We start from the raw sequence: 15,923 nt of genomic DNA, 5'->3' as shown, positions 1-15,923 counted from the left end.
CTCGGCCACCATTGACCAGACGTTGCAATTGGTGAGAGATCTGGAGAATGTGCTGGCCAGGGCAGCAGTCCAACATTTTCTGTATCCAGAAAGGCCCACACAGGACCTGCAACATGCGGTCGTGCATTATCCTACTGAAATGTAGGGTTTCAAGGGATCAAATGAAGGGTAGAGCCACGGGTCGTAACACATCTGAAATGTAACGTTCACTGTTCAAAGTGCCGTCAATGCGAACAAAAGGTGACCGAGACGTGTAACCAATGGCACCCCATACCATCACGCAGGGTGATGCGCCAGTATGGTGATGACGAATACACGCTTCCAATGTGCGTTAACCGCGATGTCGCCAAACACGGATGCGACCATCATGATGCTGTAAACAGAACCTGGATTCATCCGAAAAAATTCGTACACCCAGACTCGTCGTTGAGTACACCATCGCAGGCGCTCCTGACTGTGATGCAGCGTCAAGGGTAGCCGCAGCCATGGTCTCCGAGCTGCTGCAAACGTCGTCGAACTGTTCGTGCAGATGGTTGTTGCCTTGCAAACGTCCCCATCTGTTGACACAGCGATCGAGACGTGGCTGCACGATCCGTTACAGCCATGCGGATAAGGTGCCTGTCATCTCGACTGCTAGTGATACGAGGCCGTTGGGATGCAGCACGGCGTTCCGTATTACCCCCATGAACCCCCCGATTCCATATTCTACTAACAGTCATTGGATATCTCGACCAACGCGAGTAGCAATGTCGCGATACGATAAACCGCAGTCGCGATAATCTACAGTCCGACCTTTATCAAAGTCGGAAACGTGATGGTACGCATTTCTCCTCCTTACACGAGGCATCACTACAACGTTACACCAGGCAACGCCTGTCAACTGTTGTTTGTGTATGACAAATCGGTTGGAACATTTCCTCATGTCAGCACGTTGTATGTGTCGCCACCGGCGCCAACTTTGTGTGAATGCTCTGAAGAGCTAATCATTTGCATATCAGAGCATCTTCTTCCAGTCGGTTTTCGCGTCTGAAGCACGACATCTTCCTGGTGTAGCAATTTTAATGGCCAGTAGTGTATTTAAAAAAAAATTGTGGGTATCACTTTGTTACATTCTGTATACTGAGCAGATTTTCTGAATACTGTTGTAGAACTACCATGTGGTAACACTGTGATCTTGATACTGGCTTATTTTTAATGATAATCACCTATGTCTGAATTTAAGGTGCAAGCTTCCTGTCTGCATTCTTCCAAACAGTAACGTACAAGGACATCTGTCCTCTGCTACCTGCCAGTGCGTGTGCTACATCTTGTGTATCGTCTGTCCGTTCCAGAGAGGTGACGCTGGCCATCTACTTCATGTCTCTGGTGGGCCTCGTCATCTACACCTTCACCCTCAACTGCGGCTACATCGAAGTCGTCTACTTCACCATCATCTTCCTCGGGTGAGTCACAACGCCGACACCGCTGTCTCATCGCCTCGTCAAATTTCGTGCAGCAAATATCGCATAGCGCTGCTCAGAATTTATCCTTCTGCCTTGATATGTACCTTGCCATAACGTGCATACTGCATGCTCGTAACAGTACTTTCCTAACGAGCTCGAGAAATGACTGTACACCAGTCCCTTCGCATTCACCAAGCTATATGACTGATGGCCGTTACAAAGGACTCGCATTCGAGAGTAAAGGGGTCCGAACATCCGTCCAGCACACACATTTAGGTTTCAGTAACTTCACCAAATCGCTTAACAGCCCAAGCATTATGGAGAATGACTGCAAAAATTATTCCTCGACAACAAAAAATATGAGCGAAACGAATTTTAAAGAATTCCTTTTTCTTGAAACTCGATCCAAGGTGGTGAAATTGGGAAAAATATCCGCGAAGTTGAAAACAATAGTTTTTCGTAAGTGAGTAACAAACTGTAGCTCGAATCGGAAAATGTGAAATACAAAGCAGTCGGGCTTAAACAGATCTATCGATTGCTTTTTTTTATAAGTATCGATGTCCTTCTAACGGTTCCAGATGATCGAAAAACCGTTAAAAACTGGGTTCTCTTTAACTCGTTAACATTCATGTCCCCATACTTGCATTTATAGAACGTATAGCCCGTCGTAAGACAAAAAAGTATTTGTTTGAAAAATTTAACGAAAAAAAGGTGCTCTCGATAACAGCAGAATGCCTTTCAGTAACGGTTTAAGCCTTTTTTTCCCTTCAAAAGGTGTTGTGCTACCACTGTATTAAATAATTGTTACAATATTATTAATAGTAAGGACCCAAAAGTGGCTTCGAACAACTTGAATCTCATTTCTCTCGCTTTTTGAGCTAAGTATCTCAATTTTTATTTTATGAAAATAACTGTCAATGAAAGAAACTGCTGACATTTTTGCACGGCCTTAAAAAAAGGAAAAAAAAGGATTTGTTTGACCTTCTGCAGTGCAGATAATTACTTTTTTGAAATCTATAAAATGTTAATTGTGCCTTCTGGATTTTGTTTTTTTAAAAAAAAGAAAGTTATATCTGCTCCAAAACACCGTAGAAAAAAATTGCTTTTAAAATTCTTGAAAAAATGTTAGCCATTGCTTTATTTAAAAGTTATTTTCATATAATAGAAATTGAGATAGTTAGTTAAAAAAAAGACGTCTAACGAAGGTGCAAGTTCTTCAAAGTGCCGGCCGCGGTGACCGAGCGGTTCTACGCGTTTAAGTCTGGAACTGCTACAGTCGCAGGTTCGAATCCTGCCTCGGGCATGGATGCGTGTGTTGTTCTTAGGTTAGTTAGGTTAAAGTACCTCTAAGTTCTAGGGGACTGATGACCTCAGATGTTAAGTCCCATAGTGCCTAGAGCCATTTGAACCATTTTTCTTCGAAGTCACTTTTTGATCCGTACAGTTAATAATATCGTAAGAATAATTTGATAGTATGGTAGCACAACTCTTTGCGAAGAAAATAACCGTAAAACCGTTTCTGTAGGGCCATCCGCAAAGAAGATCTAACCAGTTATCGAGGGAGTGTTTTCCGTAGAAAAATCGATACATTTCAAAAATAATTAATATATTTTTTTTTATTTATCAAATTTGACTTGCCGCGGGCGATACAGTAAATAGCATATATGGAAATACGAATTTTAAAGAGATGTAGGGAAAACAGCTTTTAACGATTTTTAGATATACCTCGAGCAGTAAGAAAGCAGTCGATACTTACAAAAAAGGAATCGACAAATCATTTTAAACTCCAAAACATTCTCTTGAACGTTTATCGATGGAAGCTGCAGTTTTGTACTCGTTTAAGGAAAACAGACTTTTTAAACTTCGCAGATATTTTTCGCTATCTCTATTTAAAATTTTATTTCCTCTACGCTCATACTTTGTCTCCAGGTAACAATTTTAGCAAATTTAACACTGGGGCGTCACGGAATGTTTGGACTGGAAGACGAATTCTGGGATGTTCCCTTTGACGAGAGATGCGATCTAGTTGTCACTCGTACAGTAGGAGCTTATTCTCCATTTTCAGGGACTTCCGTGTACTCTTCAAATCACTGCGAAGTGTATGGCAAAGGGTACTTTCTGATGTACTGTTTGTTATGTTTTCTTCCCGTTACATTTGCGTATGGAGCCTTGCAGTTAGTCTAACATAGTGTTCGCCATACCTACGGGAGTGCCACGTAGGGGGTAGAAGTATATTCCTAGACTCCTCAATTAATACTGGTTCTTGAATCTTTATAAGTAGGATCTTTTGCGAGATAATAGACATCTATCTTCGTATCTGCCAGTTCAGGGTCTTTAACATGCCCATGACGCCTGTTCCACGAGTCACACAAACCTGCGCCCATTCACGGAGACCTTCCTTGTATACGCTGAAAGTCGCTGATAGTCCTACTTGCTACAGGTCCCACACACTTGAACAGTATTCGAGAATAGAACACACCAGTGTTTTGTAAGCAATCTCCTTGCACTATCAGAGCATTCTACGAATGAACCGAAGACTGTCACTTACTCCATATGAGCTAATGTAATCTTTCTAATTCATATCTATACTAACTGTTACACCTAGGTATCTGCGTGAGCTGCTGATTCCAACGGGGAGTCAAAGGACATAACATTTCATTTTGTTCTTCTTCTTTTTTTTAAGTGTAAAATATTTCATTTCTGAACATTTAAAACAAATTGCAATTCTTTACACCACTCTGAAACCTTATAAGGATTTCACTAAATATCTGTGCAGCTTTTTTCACACAGTACTGCAGAACGTCTCAGATTACTACTGATACTGTCTTGCAAGGTCGTTATTACCCAATACGAATAGCAAGAATCCGAACACACTTCCCTGCGGCATTTCTCATTTTGTCGGTTGCTCTTCGTCCCAGGTTAGCAATCTGTGTCCCCCCTACCAAGAAATCCTCAGTGCAGTCACTAACGTTGCTTAATACTCCACATAGCCGTGGTTTGATTAAGAGACGTTGGAGTGGTGCAGAGTCAAATGCTTATGTAGCTACGTGATTCCCTTTATCCATGGCTTTCAGGCTCGCATGTGAGAATAACGCTGGTTAGTTTACGCAAGACCGAGATTGGTTGGCATGAAGGAGGACATTGTATTCAAAATACCTCATTCTTACTTCACTTTAAATTTTAAGCTCGTTTACTTTGCGGTCTTCATCTGTCACTGCAGATAGACATATGGGTGAAACTATCGAAAACAAATAACGACGCCATTTGCAATTTTACTTGCTATTTAGAAAGTAAAATCTATCTAGAAAATAAAGTTGCAACTGGCATCGTTACTTGCGTCCAAGCAGTTACTGCAGTTGCGGACCCTGCATTATCATGAAACTAGTCAGTCTCATATTTGAGTTACAAGTATGACTGGATTCATGATGCCCCGGGATAACTTTCGTGTCTACTTATGGGATGCGTCCTGCTACAATATTTCGCCTTCTGTATGTGTGTTTAAGTGTCAGTGTTAGATTAACCATTCCTACTTGTATCTGCTTGTCTCACGAGGGAACACAAACGCATACACTACTAGCTAACCACTGCTGTGTCTGTTGAGTGGGCGCCACCGTTGTCATCTCCTGCGATGCGGAACAAGGAGTTGTGCTGTGCCCCATCAAGCCACTTTCACAGATTCGGCGAACAGTGACTGTCGTGTAGCAAAATTCTTTTATCAGTATCGGATCACACAAACACTATCATAATCGGTTTCGACTTCTTAGTAAAGCGGTACGTATACGACAGCGTACGCTACCTAATACGTTCCTAAACGCCTCGTTCAAAAACGAGATTCTTCCCGCACTAATACCTCGGGTTCTACAGGTGATAGGAAGATAGGGCCAAGTGTTTTGGATAGCCCTTGGGCTAGGGACCATTTGTATACCCAAAATAAGGATAGTCTTAGTGTCAATATCCTACAGTACAGTATAGGGTCTAAGTATGAATATTTGACACATCCTCCTCTTTAGGCAAATCGAGCAAATCGATTGGTTCTTCTTTCATTTGATGTGGTCTACGGTGGGTCTTGAGCAGCTTATAGAGGCACCATTAGTTCATGGGCGATTCCTTAGAAAAGCCCAGAAAAGTGTTTCCTTTTTACTTTTTTTCCTACCAAAGATGGCTATGCACAGAACATGGCTGAAATTTTGACGATATAATTCTAAGACTCCTTCTCGAACAACCTGGAAAATTTTCTTGATATCTTCATCTGTTTCCTAGATACAGAGATTCAAATTTACCCTTCTTGTACACGTAAAATACGCACGTAAAATCCGGTGTGATGCAGAAATGTTGTTTATAAAGAGGCGTAGCACGGAGAAATATGCTTGAAAGTGTCTCCATTATCATCAGGAGGATGTTGGAAACCCTATGTCGCAGTATTCAAGCACATGCAAAATCTCTGTCCACGTAAAAGCTGGTCTGACTCCTAAAATGAGTTTTGCTCTATTTCAATTTCACATAAGTAAACTATGAAAATGTTGCTGACCCATAGAGTTCTTTTCATATGAGTGACATGCCCTGCTGCGGCAGGAAAAAGAGGGACACCAGTGAAAAAATGCTCTTATCGGAGCACAAAAAATGCGAATATGCTCGGGTTTAAAAGACTCTGACGGAAAAGTGGTGTGGTGCCCACCTCATTCTACCTTTCTCAGCGCCTTTAAAAATTTTCCCCAGAATTTGCGAACATGTTCGCCCTTGTTTATTTGAGAGAGGAGGACACAGCGGCAGTCGGAGAGAAACGGGAAAGTAATAAATACGGGAAGATAGTAGATAGTTGTCGTATACAAAGAGCAAAGGCCACAATGGCAGTGTGAGAGAAAGAGGAGGGAACAGGGGCAGAGGAACATAGTTGACAGTTCCAGAACAGTGAAAGGAATAAAGAGGAGGAGGAAGTGGAAATGAGTGAGAGTCAGTTATAATGAGAAGCAATCTATCACAAAGACAACGAGAAGGAGAGAGAGGTACTGACAGTGAGGAGAGACAGAAATGTAGTGACTGACAATTCGCGATTTTTCACAAACACAACTTTTATTTATGTACGTTTATAAGGTTGATGACTGAACAACAAAAGAAAGATAAAGATAATGATGCCAGTAAAAGTTTCCTAATTCAGGCAAACAAAAGTTCCCTTCTAATTTTCCACACACACACACACACTAGTAAAAGTCCAATTGAGAGACGAAGACGTAATCTTCAGCGGTCGAAGTCCACGAGATCGGCATCCGTAGTGAACTGAATTTAGGGGCTGGTTCTAGCTCCTAAATAGCTGTCTCCAGCCAGTCACGTTTTGGCGTAGTGATACTTCCTGCAGACCGTGGCTCGAGCTCTCCCCGCAGGAAGTAGTGCTCGGAATGTCTGTTGCCATTATCTTGTATGTAAACAGCTGGTGATTACCATGGTTCTTTTGGTGCGCCTTGGACATGGACAACCCTGTCTTCTGTGGTGTAATATGGGTTGCTGTCCCCCAGGGGCTATCTTGGTTCTGGCATAACAAGAAGCAGCTGTAAGGCATGAATGGGATCTAGCAGAGTGTGTGTGTGTGTGTGTGTGTGTGTGAGAGAGAGAGAGAGAGAGAGAGAGAGAGAGAGAGGGGGGGGGGGGCAGCAAGAGGGAGATAGTGAAAATGAGAAGAGTAGTAGTAGTAGTAGTAGTAGTAATAGTAGGACAGAGCGAAGGAGACCGTGTCTGTGGGACGGGAGAAGTGGCAGTTGGAGAGGAGCACATGATGGCAATGAGTTGTGCTGAATGAACGTGTAAGAATGCGCAGGTGGAAGTGAATGAGTATGAGTAACTCACGGTGTTGGACTATTGGTTGTGAAAGAGTTACAGTGAGGAGAACTTGTGGTAGTCTGAGGTGAGCTGCATGCAAAAAGAGCACGAATATGTTCGGTTGCCAAGAGTTTTGGGAAAAGTTTTAAAGGTGCCGAGGAAGTTAAAATGAGGCAGTTGGTAACCCAATTTTCAGATAGTCTTTTAAGTAGGTGCATATTCAATTTCTTTTTTTTTTTTTTCATCAGTTGGTACGTAGAAACTTGTGAACTCAAGAGAACAAGCGAGGCATATCTGTCTAATGGCGCGAGGCATACCTGTCTAATGGCGAAAGATAACATTCAAAAGTAATGGTATTTTCACATCAGGAAAAGATAACTTGTTTACAGAATTGCAGTAATTACTTGTTCAAGATATACACTCCTGGAAATGGAAAAAAGAACACATTGACACCGGTGTGTCAGACCCACCATACTTGCTCCGGACACTGCGAGAGGGCTGTACAAGCAATGATCACACGCACGGCACAGCGGACACACCAGGAACCGCGGTGTTGGCCGTCAAATGGCTAGCTGCGCAGCATTTGTGCACCGCCGCCGTCAGTGTCAGCCAGTTTGCCGTGGCATACGGAGCTCCATCGCAGTCTTTAACACTGGTAGCATGCCGCGACAGCGTGGACGTGAACCGTATGTGCAGTTGACGGACTTTGAGCGAGGGCGTATAGTGGGCATGCGGGAGGCCGGGTGGACGTACCGCCGAATTGCTCAACACGTGGGGCGTGAGGTCTCCACAGTACATCGATGTTGTCGCCAGTGGTCGGCGGAAGGTGCACCTGCCCGTCGACCTGGGACCGGACCGCAGCGACGCACGGATGCACGCCAAGACCGTAGGATCCTACGCAGTGCCGTAGGGGACCGCACCGCCACTTCCCAGCAAATTAGGGACACTGTTGCTCCTGGGGTATCGGCGAGGACCATTCGCAACCGTCTCCATGAAGCTGGGCTACGGTCCCGCACACCGTTAGGCCGTCTTCTGCTCACGCCCCAACATCGTGCAGCCCGCCTCCAGTGGTGTCGCGACAGGCGTGAATGGAGGGACGAATGGAGACGTGTCGTCTTCAGCGATGAGAGTCGCTTCTGCCTTGGTGCCAATGATGGTCGTATGCGTGTTTGGCGCCGTGCAGGTGAGCGCCACAATCAGGACTGCATACGACCGAGGCACACAGGGCCAACACCCGGCATCATGGTGTGGGGAGCGATCTCCTACACTGGCCGTACACCACTGGTGATCGTCGAGGGGACACTGAATAGTGCACGGTACATCCAAACCGTCATCGAACCCATCGTTCTACCATTCCTAGACCGACAAGGGAACGTGCTGTTCCAACAGGACAATGCACGTCCGCATGTATCCCGTGCCACCCAACGTGCTCTAGAAGGTGTAAGTCAACTACCCTGGCCAGCAAGATCGCCGGATCTGTCCCCCATTGAGCATGTTTGGGACTGGATGAAGCGTCGTCTCACGCGGTCTGCACGTCCAGCACGAACGCTGGTCCAACTGAGGCGCCAGGTGGAAATGGCATGGCAAGCCGTTCCACAGGACTACATCCAGCATCTCTACGATCGTCTCCATGGGAGAATAGCAGCCTGCATTGCTGCGAAAGGTGGATATACACTGTACTAGTGCCGACATTGTGCATGCTCTGTTGCCTGTGTCTATGTGCCTGTGGTTCTGTCAGTGTGATCATGTGATGTATCTGACCCGAGGAATGTGTCAATAAAGTTTCCCCTTCCTGGGACAATGAATTCACGGTGTTCTTATTTCAATTTCCAGGAGTGTATTTTTCGTAACAGCTTCCACAGTACTTCTTTTATAGTGTAATAACAGTGAATTCGAATTTACTTAACCCTCTGACTGCTACATACTATACTCGGTGGCCGTGCTTTTGGAGCTGGATACTTCCAATGCGCACCCTATTTGTAAGCGTTTTACGGTGGACATTCAATAAGTAATTCAACACATTTCTTTCTGAAAGCCAGTTGCTTGTATTCAGGATTTCAATACACCATATTATGCCCCACTGTTTTGACTAGAAAACCCTATTTTTCAACATTATCTCCACCAATGATCTTCCCATCACCCACGTACTACTCCCCGCAAAGCGCATCGTTCATTGGGCCAAACAGATGCAAGTCGTTAAGTGCGAGGTTCGGGCTGTAGGTTGGATGAGGAAGAACAGTCCAATGAAGTTTTGTGAGCTCCTGTCGGGTGCGCAGATTAGTACGAGACTTTGCGTTGTCATGGAGAAGGAGAAGTTTGCTTGCATTTTTTGTGGCTAAGGACACATTGCAAGTGTCACAGCTATGTACAGCTGGCCGGCACCAGGGAGATTGGTTTGCGCGACCTTGTTGCGATGATGACAGACCCCTTTCCCAACGACTCTCCGTGCTTTTGTTCACTGCCACAACTCCGTAAACCTTCTGTAAGCCCCTATGAATATCTGCAATGTTGTGGTTTTCCACCAAAAAAACTCAGTGACAGCTGTCTGCTTGGAACGTACCTCCGTTACAGACGCCATTTTCAAAGCTACACATAGCGCTGCCACTTTTACCTTCATGAACCTATAGAGGCTGAAGCGGGAATATTCCCACAACAAATTCCAAATTTTTTCAACCGAAATTGGCTGAGATAACAAATGTGTTGCATTATTTATTGAATTTCACTCATGATATTTACCTCCAGCTTGACAATATTCACATTGATTTCTGGTGGCTCTGAGCACTATGGGACTTAACATCTATGGTCATCAGTCCCCTATAACTTAGAATTACTTAAACCTAACTAACCTAAGGACATCACACACATCCATGCCCGAGGCAGGATTCGAACCTGCGACCGTAGCAGTCGCGCGGCTCCGGACTGAGCGCCTAGAACCGCTAGACCACCGCGGCCGGCAATTTCTGGTGGACCCAGACGAGCTAAAATACAGTAATCACTGGCTTAACAGCCTGTTGGTAGACCTTTGGAATGCAATACAAGAGCGATACTGGGTGGCGTGGTTCCGACAACTCTTCGTACGTTAGGAGAACTATGGATCGCCAGATGTCTCTGCACAGGTCACACAATTCCCGTAAATCACGGGCCACCGCGATTTGTAGGTCCGGAGCTGATGCCCATAACGTTTCAGATGTGCTCCATTGGATTCAGTTTGAATATGCCATAGCCGTTGGGGAAGATATCGCCCATGAAGGAATGCATGTGGTCAGCAATCATATCTACGTAGCCCACAGCTGTCATGGCGCCTTCGATTATTACCGCAGGTTCCATGGAAACCCAGGTGAATGTACCCAATAGTGTAATGTTGCCAATGGCCCGCGTTCGTGGCGTGATGCGGTGCTTGTTTCAAGCAGTCATCTGCCTGGATGACGGCGTATCCAGGCATGAACATCGGCCTGGGGTAACAAGAAAAGTCATTCATCCGACCAGGCGACACATTTACATCGATCCACGGCCCAACTTCCATGATCCCGTGCCCACTGTAATCATAACTCACTATGTCGTTCGGTCGATATGGGAACATGCATGGGCTGTCTACTGCGGAGCCCCATGTTCAAATATTTACACTGAGCGGTGCGCTCAGAACTACCAGTGCCTACAACAGCATTGTACTCTGCAGTCAATATATGGGAGAGAGAGTCCTCTACCCTGCCTTACAGAGCAGGCAAGCCTCCAACCTACTAGTTCCATGTTGGAGCATGGATGTCAAATGGTTCAAATGGCTCTGAGCACTATGGGACTCAACTGCTGTGGTCATAAGTCCCCTAGAACTTAGAACTACTTAAACCTAACTAACCTAAGGACAGCACACAACACCCAGCCATCACGAGGCAGAGAAAATCCCTGACCCCGACGGGAATCGAACCCGGGAACCCGGGCGTGGGAAGCGAGAACGCTACCGCACGACCACGAGATGCGGGCAGCATGGATGTCCAATACGTTGCTGCTTACTCGTGGTTCCATATCCTTCAGCCACTTTCCACAGGTGTTCACGACTCCAGCACTCAGTCAACTCACTGTTTCCGAGGTTCCCGCTCCTACACGCAGGACACTAAAAATCTACTCCTTGTCAAGGCCGCTTATGCCAGTAGATTTCCTTACGGCTCATGTCGTCGATGCAATTATCCCTCATCCGCCTCTGATCCGCTTAAACACGAGTACTTGCGTTACCTGCTCGCAGAGCCATCCATAGTCAAATCCGAAATATGGAAAGATAATTTCCTGTACCACAAACAAGATTGCCTCGTACTTTCCACTTTGGTCAACCAGTCCTGTTGATTTATAGTGGGCGATCAAAAAGTTACAGTTTGAGGACGTTGGTGCAGCTTGTATGCAACGTAGCTCGACTCTCATGCGGGCATGTAAGAAAGGAGATTCCTGTCTTTCCGACTTCTTCTTCTTCTTCCGTGTCCGAATGCACCAATTATATCTTTCCTTCCCAGTAATTAGCTACGTAGATTGCTTTGTCATTGACTTTCAAAATATCATCTTTAGTGCATGTTATAGACATATCTGGGCAGATCAGTAGGTGGTCCAAGTCCTGTATTGCTCCGCATTCACACCTGTCGCCATCACTGTAACCCCATTTAAATAAGTTTGATTTGCACCCAGTTACTCCAGTGCGCAGCCGGTTTAATGACCTCCAAGTTGTAAAAGGTAGTTGAAATCCTGCAGATCCCTCCTCAAGTAGTTCAAGTAGTACTTGTCTGCGGATAGTGGATGGTGCTATGCCTATGATGGGGTAAATGATGTCTGTGGGAGTTGGTTTGAGGCATCCTGTGGCAATACGTACAGTTTCGTTTACGGCGACGTCAACTTGGTTAGTGTGAGCAGAGTTCCTCCAAACTGGAGGAAGCGGGAACTGTAGTGACACTATTACCGAATGTCTCGAAACAGGACCAACGTGCTTTTAGGCTTTTCTTGGCTGCCGAAGGACAAACATCGGTAGACATCCACCAGCAAGTCTGTCGCAAAACACCGTTGTGGAATGGAGCGGGACCGTTGTGGAATGTTGCGCGAATGGTGCTCTGTGACGACGCACGCCCCCTTATCACAAACGTCCTAACACAGAAGTTACCCCAGCCCAAATGGGAGATACTCGAGCTTGCGCCCTGTAATCCTGATCTCTTTCCACGACTATTACGCACTGAGACCCTTAAAAACGGCCTTGAAATGTCGACGATTCCTGCAGTAGGCAGTTACGGACCCCTTCACGCAGCAGAACACCATATTTTACCAAACGGTGCGTCGGCGGGATAATTGCGTCAATGCTCACGGCGATTTTGCCTGATTGGCCTACCGATTCTGGACTGTACGGTCTTCTAAAAAAAACGTTTAGATCGTCCCTTACATTATAAGCAACTACTATGTTTGAATTTCATATCGCTAGTCTCTTCCATGTGGGCACTGCATTAGTAATTACAGATCGTGAGGCCAAAAAGTCAACATGAGCGAATCGCAAGTCTACTCTCATATATATAAAAGGAAATGTCCTGACATATTGACTGACTCATCATCGCCCCGGTAGACCCGCTGATTCAGCTCATCCATTGTTTACAGCGGCTCCAACGCCCTCACAAGGAGGTGATCTTTTGCTGGATACCTGGCCTCGTTGGGATACAGGGTAACAGGGTAACGACATGGCTGATACAGCTACCAAGGAAGCATGTTGGGATGGTGCTGTCCATCAGTGTCCCATCCAGTTGCACGCCATTATCTCATTTTCTGACAGATGCATCATGAGTCAGTGGGAGACTGAATGGTTGCAGGTGTCGGACAACAAACTGCGGTCGCTCAAACCGACCACAAAGGCTTGGCGGACTCCGTATCAGCCTCGCCGGTGGAAGGTGATTTTCCTTAATGAGATTTTCACTCTGCAGCGGAGTGTGCGCTGATATGAAACTTCCTGGCAGATTAAAACTGTGTGCCCGACCGAGACTCGAACTCGGGACCTTGGCCTTTCGCGGGCAAGTGCTCTACCATCTGAGCTACCGAAGCACGACTCACGCCCGGTCTCACAGCTTCACTTCTGCCAGTATCTCTTCTCCTATCTTCCAAACTTTACAGAAGCTCTCCTGCGAAGCTTGCAGAACTAGCACTCGTGAAAGAAAGGATACTGCGGAGACATGGCTTAGCTACAGCCTGGGGGATGTTTCCAGAATGAGATTTTCATTCTGCAGCGGAGTGTGCGCTGATATGAAGTGCAGAGTGAAAATCTCATTCTGGAAACAACCCCCAGGCTGTGGCTAAGCCATGTCTCCGCAGTATCCTTTCTTTCACGAGTGCTAGTTCTGCAAGGTTCGCAGGAGAGCTTCTGTAAAGTTTAGAAGGTAGGAGACGAGATACTGGCAGGAAGCTGTGAGACCGGGCGTGAGTCGTGCTTCGGTAGCTCAGATGGTAGAGCACTTGCCTGTGAAAGGCAAAGGTCCCGAGTTCGAGTCTCGGTCGGGCACACAGTTTTTAATCTGGCAGGAAGTTTGATTTTCCTTACCAGACTGCTCATCGGGCACAGCCCTTTCACAGATGGCTTCCTGCTCCGGGGGGAGGATCCACCTTTCTGTGAAGTTTGTGGCGTGCCGCTTTCAGTTCAACATATTGTGGCTAACTGTGTCCTGTATACTGACATTAGGGTAGCCCTTGGTCTCGCTGGAGATCTGCCCACCTGCCCTCCTCGCAGATACAGATACCAGTGTTAAGAGAGTGGTGAAATTTTGTGAACTATCAAGCCTCATCCCTAAGCTGGTGGGGAAGGGCGGCAGACTTTAGTACGTTATGAACTGCTCTGCATGTGGGGACAGCCTTCGTCCCCACCCATGAGATTTCATGTTGACTTTCATCAGGGCGCTGATGACCGTGATGTCGAGCGCCCCCTCAACCCAATTCATCATCATCGTCATCATCATCATCGCCCAGACCAAACTGCTGAGGATAGAAACTTGAAATTTCTAGTTGTGGATCTTACACTGTAGGCGCCACCTAAGAAGGGATTGCCCGAGGGGGTGAAAGAGAGGATGAAAGGCTTTTCGAAAGTATGTCTCTAATAAGGGAATTCTGAAGCTAGAACTACGAAATTGATATTCGTTTCTCCGTCGGAAAATAAAAAAAATCGTGCTTGAGCATTTTTGGAAGTTCAACCACTAAGGGGATAAAACAGTAGTTGAAAGTATTTTAAATAAATAATTACTAAAGAACTACTAAAGGATTTTTAAGGCTTTATGTACGGCAATTATTATTTGACTTCTCAGTTAGAAACAAAACAATTGTTTCAGTGTTTCTGGAAATTCAAACCCTAAAGGAGTGAAATGGGGGATGAAAATTTTTAAGAAAATGTATCGTTACCTTAAAAAATTTATAAATCTAAATTTATGAAATTTGGTGTTTCACTTCTCGGTTGTATACAAAGAAATATTTGTTACAGGATGCAAGTTGCTATGAAAATACCTCCACAAGAACGCAAAAGACATGATTAACAAAAATTTTGGGCTCCGGCTACCAGAATCGCTTTTTGATCAGAGGTAAATTCAGTAAAAATCATGCCTATATGGCCTAAATTAACGTGAAAAGCTTATAAGGTGTTGCAGTTTGTGAACAACATAAAAATTCGATTAAATAAAAACAAAAATCCCTGCAGGACATACGGTCTATGCGAGCGAAGCAGCGGGCGCTAGTCATTCATAAAAGAACCTTGTTTTTCATAAACTGCCTCTGCTGATGAAGGAAGTGATTCTTCGGAATCAGTCTCCACTAACATCTGACACATTCAGGCGAAGACACGCTGAAGAAGAAGAAAGGTGAAATAACATTCCGAGCATTAAAAAAATCAAGAAAGCTAGTCATTTTAAAAGGCAGGATAAGAACCATGTTGCGCTGATAACCACGCAGTTGAGCGCCCCACAAACCAAACAAAAGAACCATGTTTGGAGACTGTCGGCATTTCGCAAACCTGGAATGCTCGTCGCTGCTGACGAGCTTTCTGCACGTCATGACGGTTCATAAGCAGCTCTGAAATCTAGCGAACTTCGTATTCCATCACAGCTAGTAGATAAACATGTCCATGTCTCAAAACTTGCACAGAAGTGTGCGCACTTTTTGTAAGGGCACGTCGGCGTTGAACTGATATGGCGGTCGAAAGCGCTCATGGCGCTGCGCACTTCAACCGCTGCACAGTCCCACACAATCAGCGGGCTGTCCGCCGCTCGTGGTCTCGCGGTAGCGTTCTCGCTTCCCGAGCACGGGGTCCCGGGTTCGATTCCCGGCGGGGTCAGGGATTTTCACCTGCCTCGAGATGACTGGGTGTTTGTGTTGTCCTCATCATTTCATCATCATCCAGGAAAGTGGCGAAATTGGACTGAGCAAAGGTTGGGACATTGTACGGGCGCTGATAACCACGCAGTTGAGCGCCCCACAAACCAATCATAATCATCATCATCACAATCAGCGGGCTGATAACAAGTACTAACACGAGTAACGTACTGCATACAGTCACGTAAAAAAAACAAATGTTAATGCAGAATAAGTAGTGTATTAAAAGAGTAATGGGAATTTTGTTACTGAGCATCTCGTATTAATCGCATTCTCGTCATTTTTTCGTTGTCGCGTTGGTAAACACGCCTG

General features: G+C 45.5%; 1 protein-coding gene across 1 annotated transcript in view; it reads left to right on the top strand.

The window, feature by feature from the left end:
- Positions 1 to 15,923, top strand: part of LOC126095668 (feline leukemia virus subgroup C receptor-related protein 2-like) — a 241,436-nt gene that overhangs the window by 137,726 nt on the left and 87,787 nt on the right. The window contains exon 4 of the mRNA XM_049910424.1: positions 1,332 to 1,442. Within this exon, the coding sequence (XP_049766381.1) occupies positions 1,332 to 1,442 (111 nt within the window). The remainder of the gene's footprint in view (positions 1 to 1,331; positions 1,443 to 15,923) is intronic.

Source organism: Schistocerca cancellata, chromosome 8 (assembly GCF_023864275.1).
Source record: "Schistocerca cancellata isolate TAMUIC-IGC-003103 chromosome 8, iqSchCanc2.1, whole genome shotgun sequence".
Classification (NCBI taxonomy): Eukaryota; Metazoa; Arthropoda; class Insecta; order Orthoptera; family Acrididae; genus Schistocerca; species Schistocerca cancellata.
This window is presented reverse-complemented; position numbering and strand designations above follow the sequence as displayed.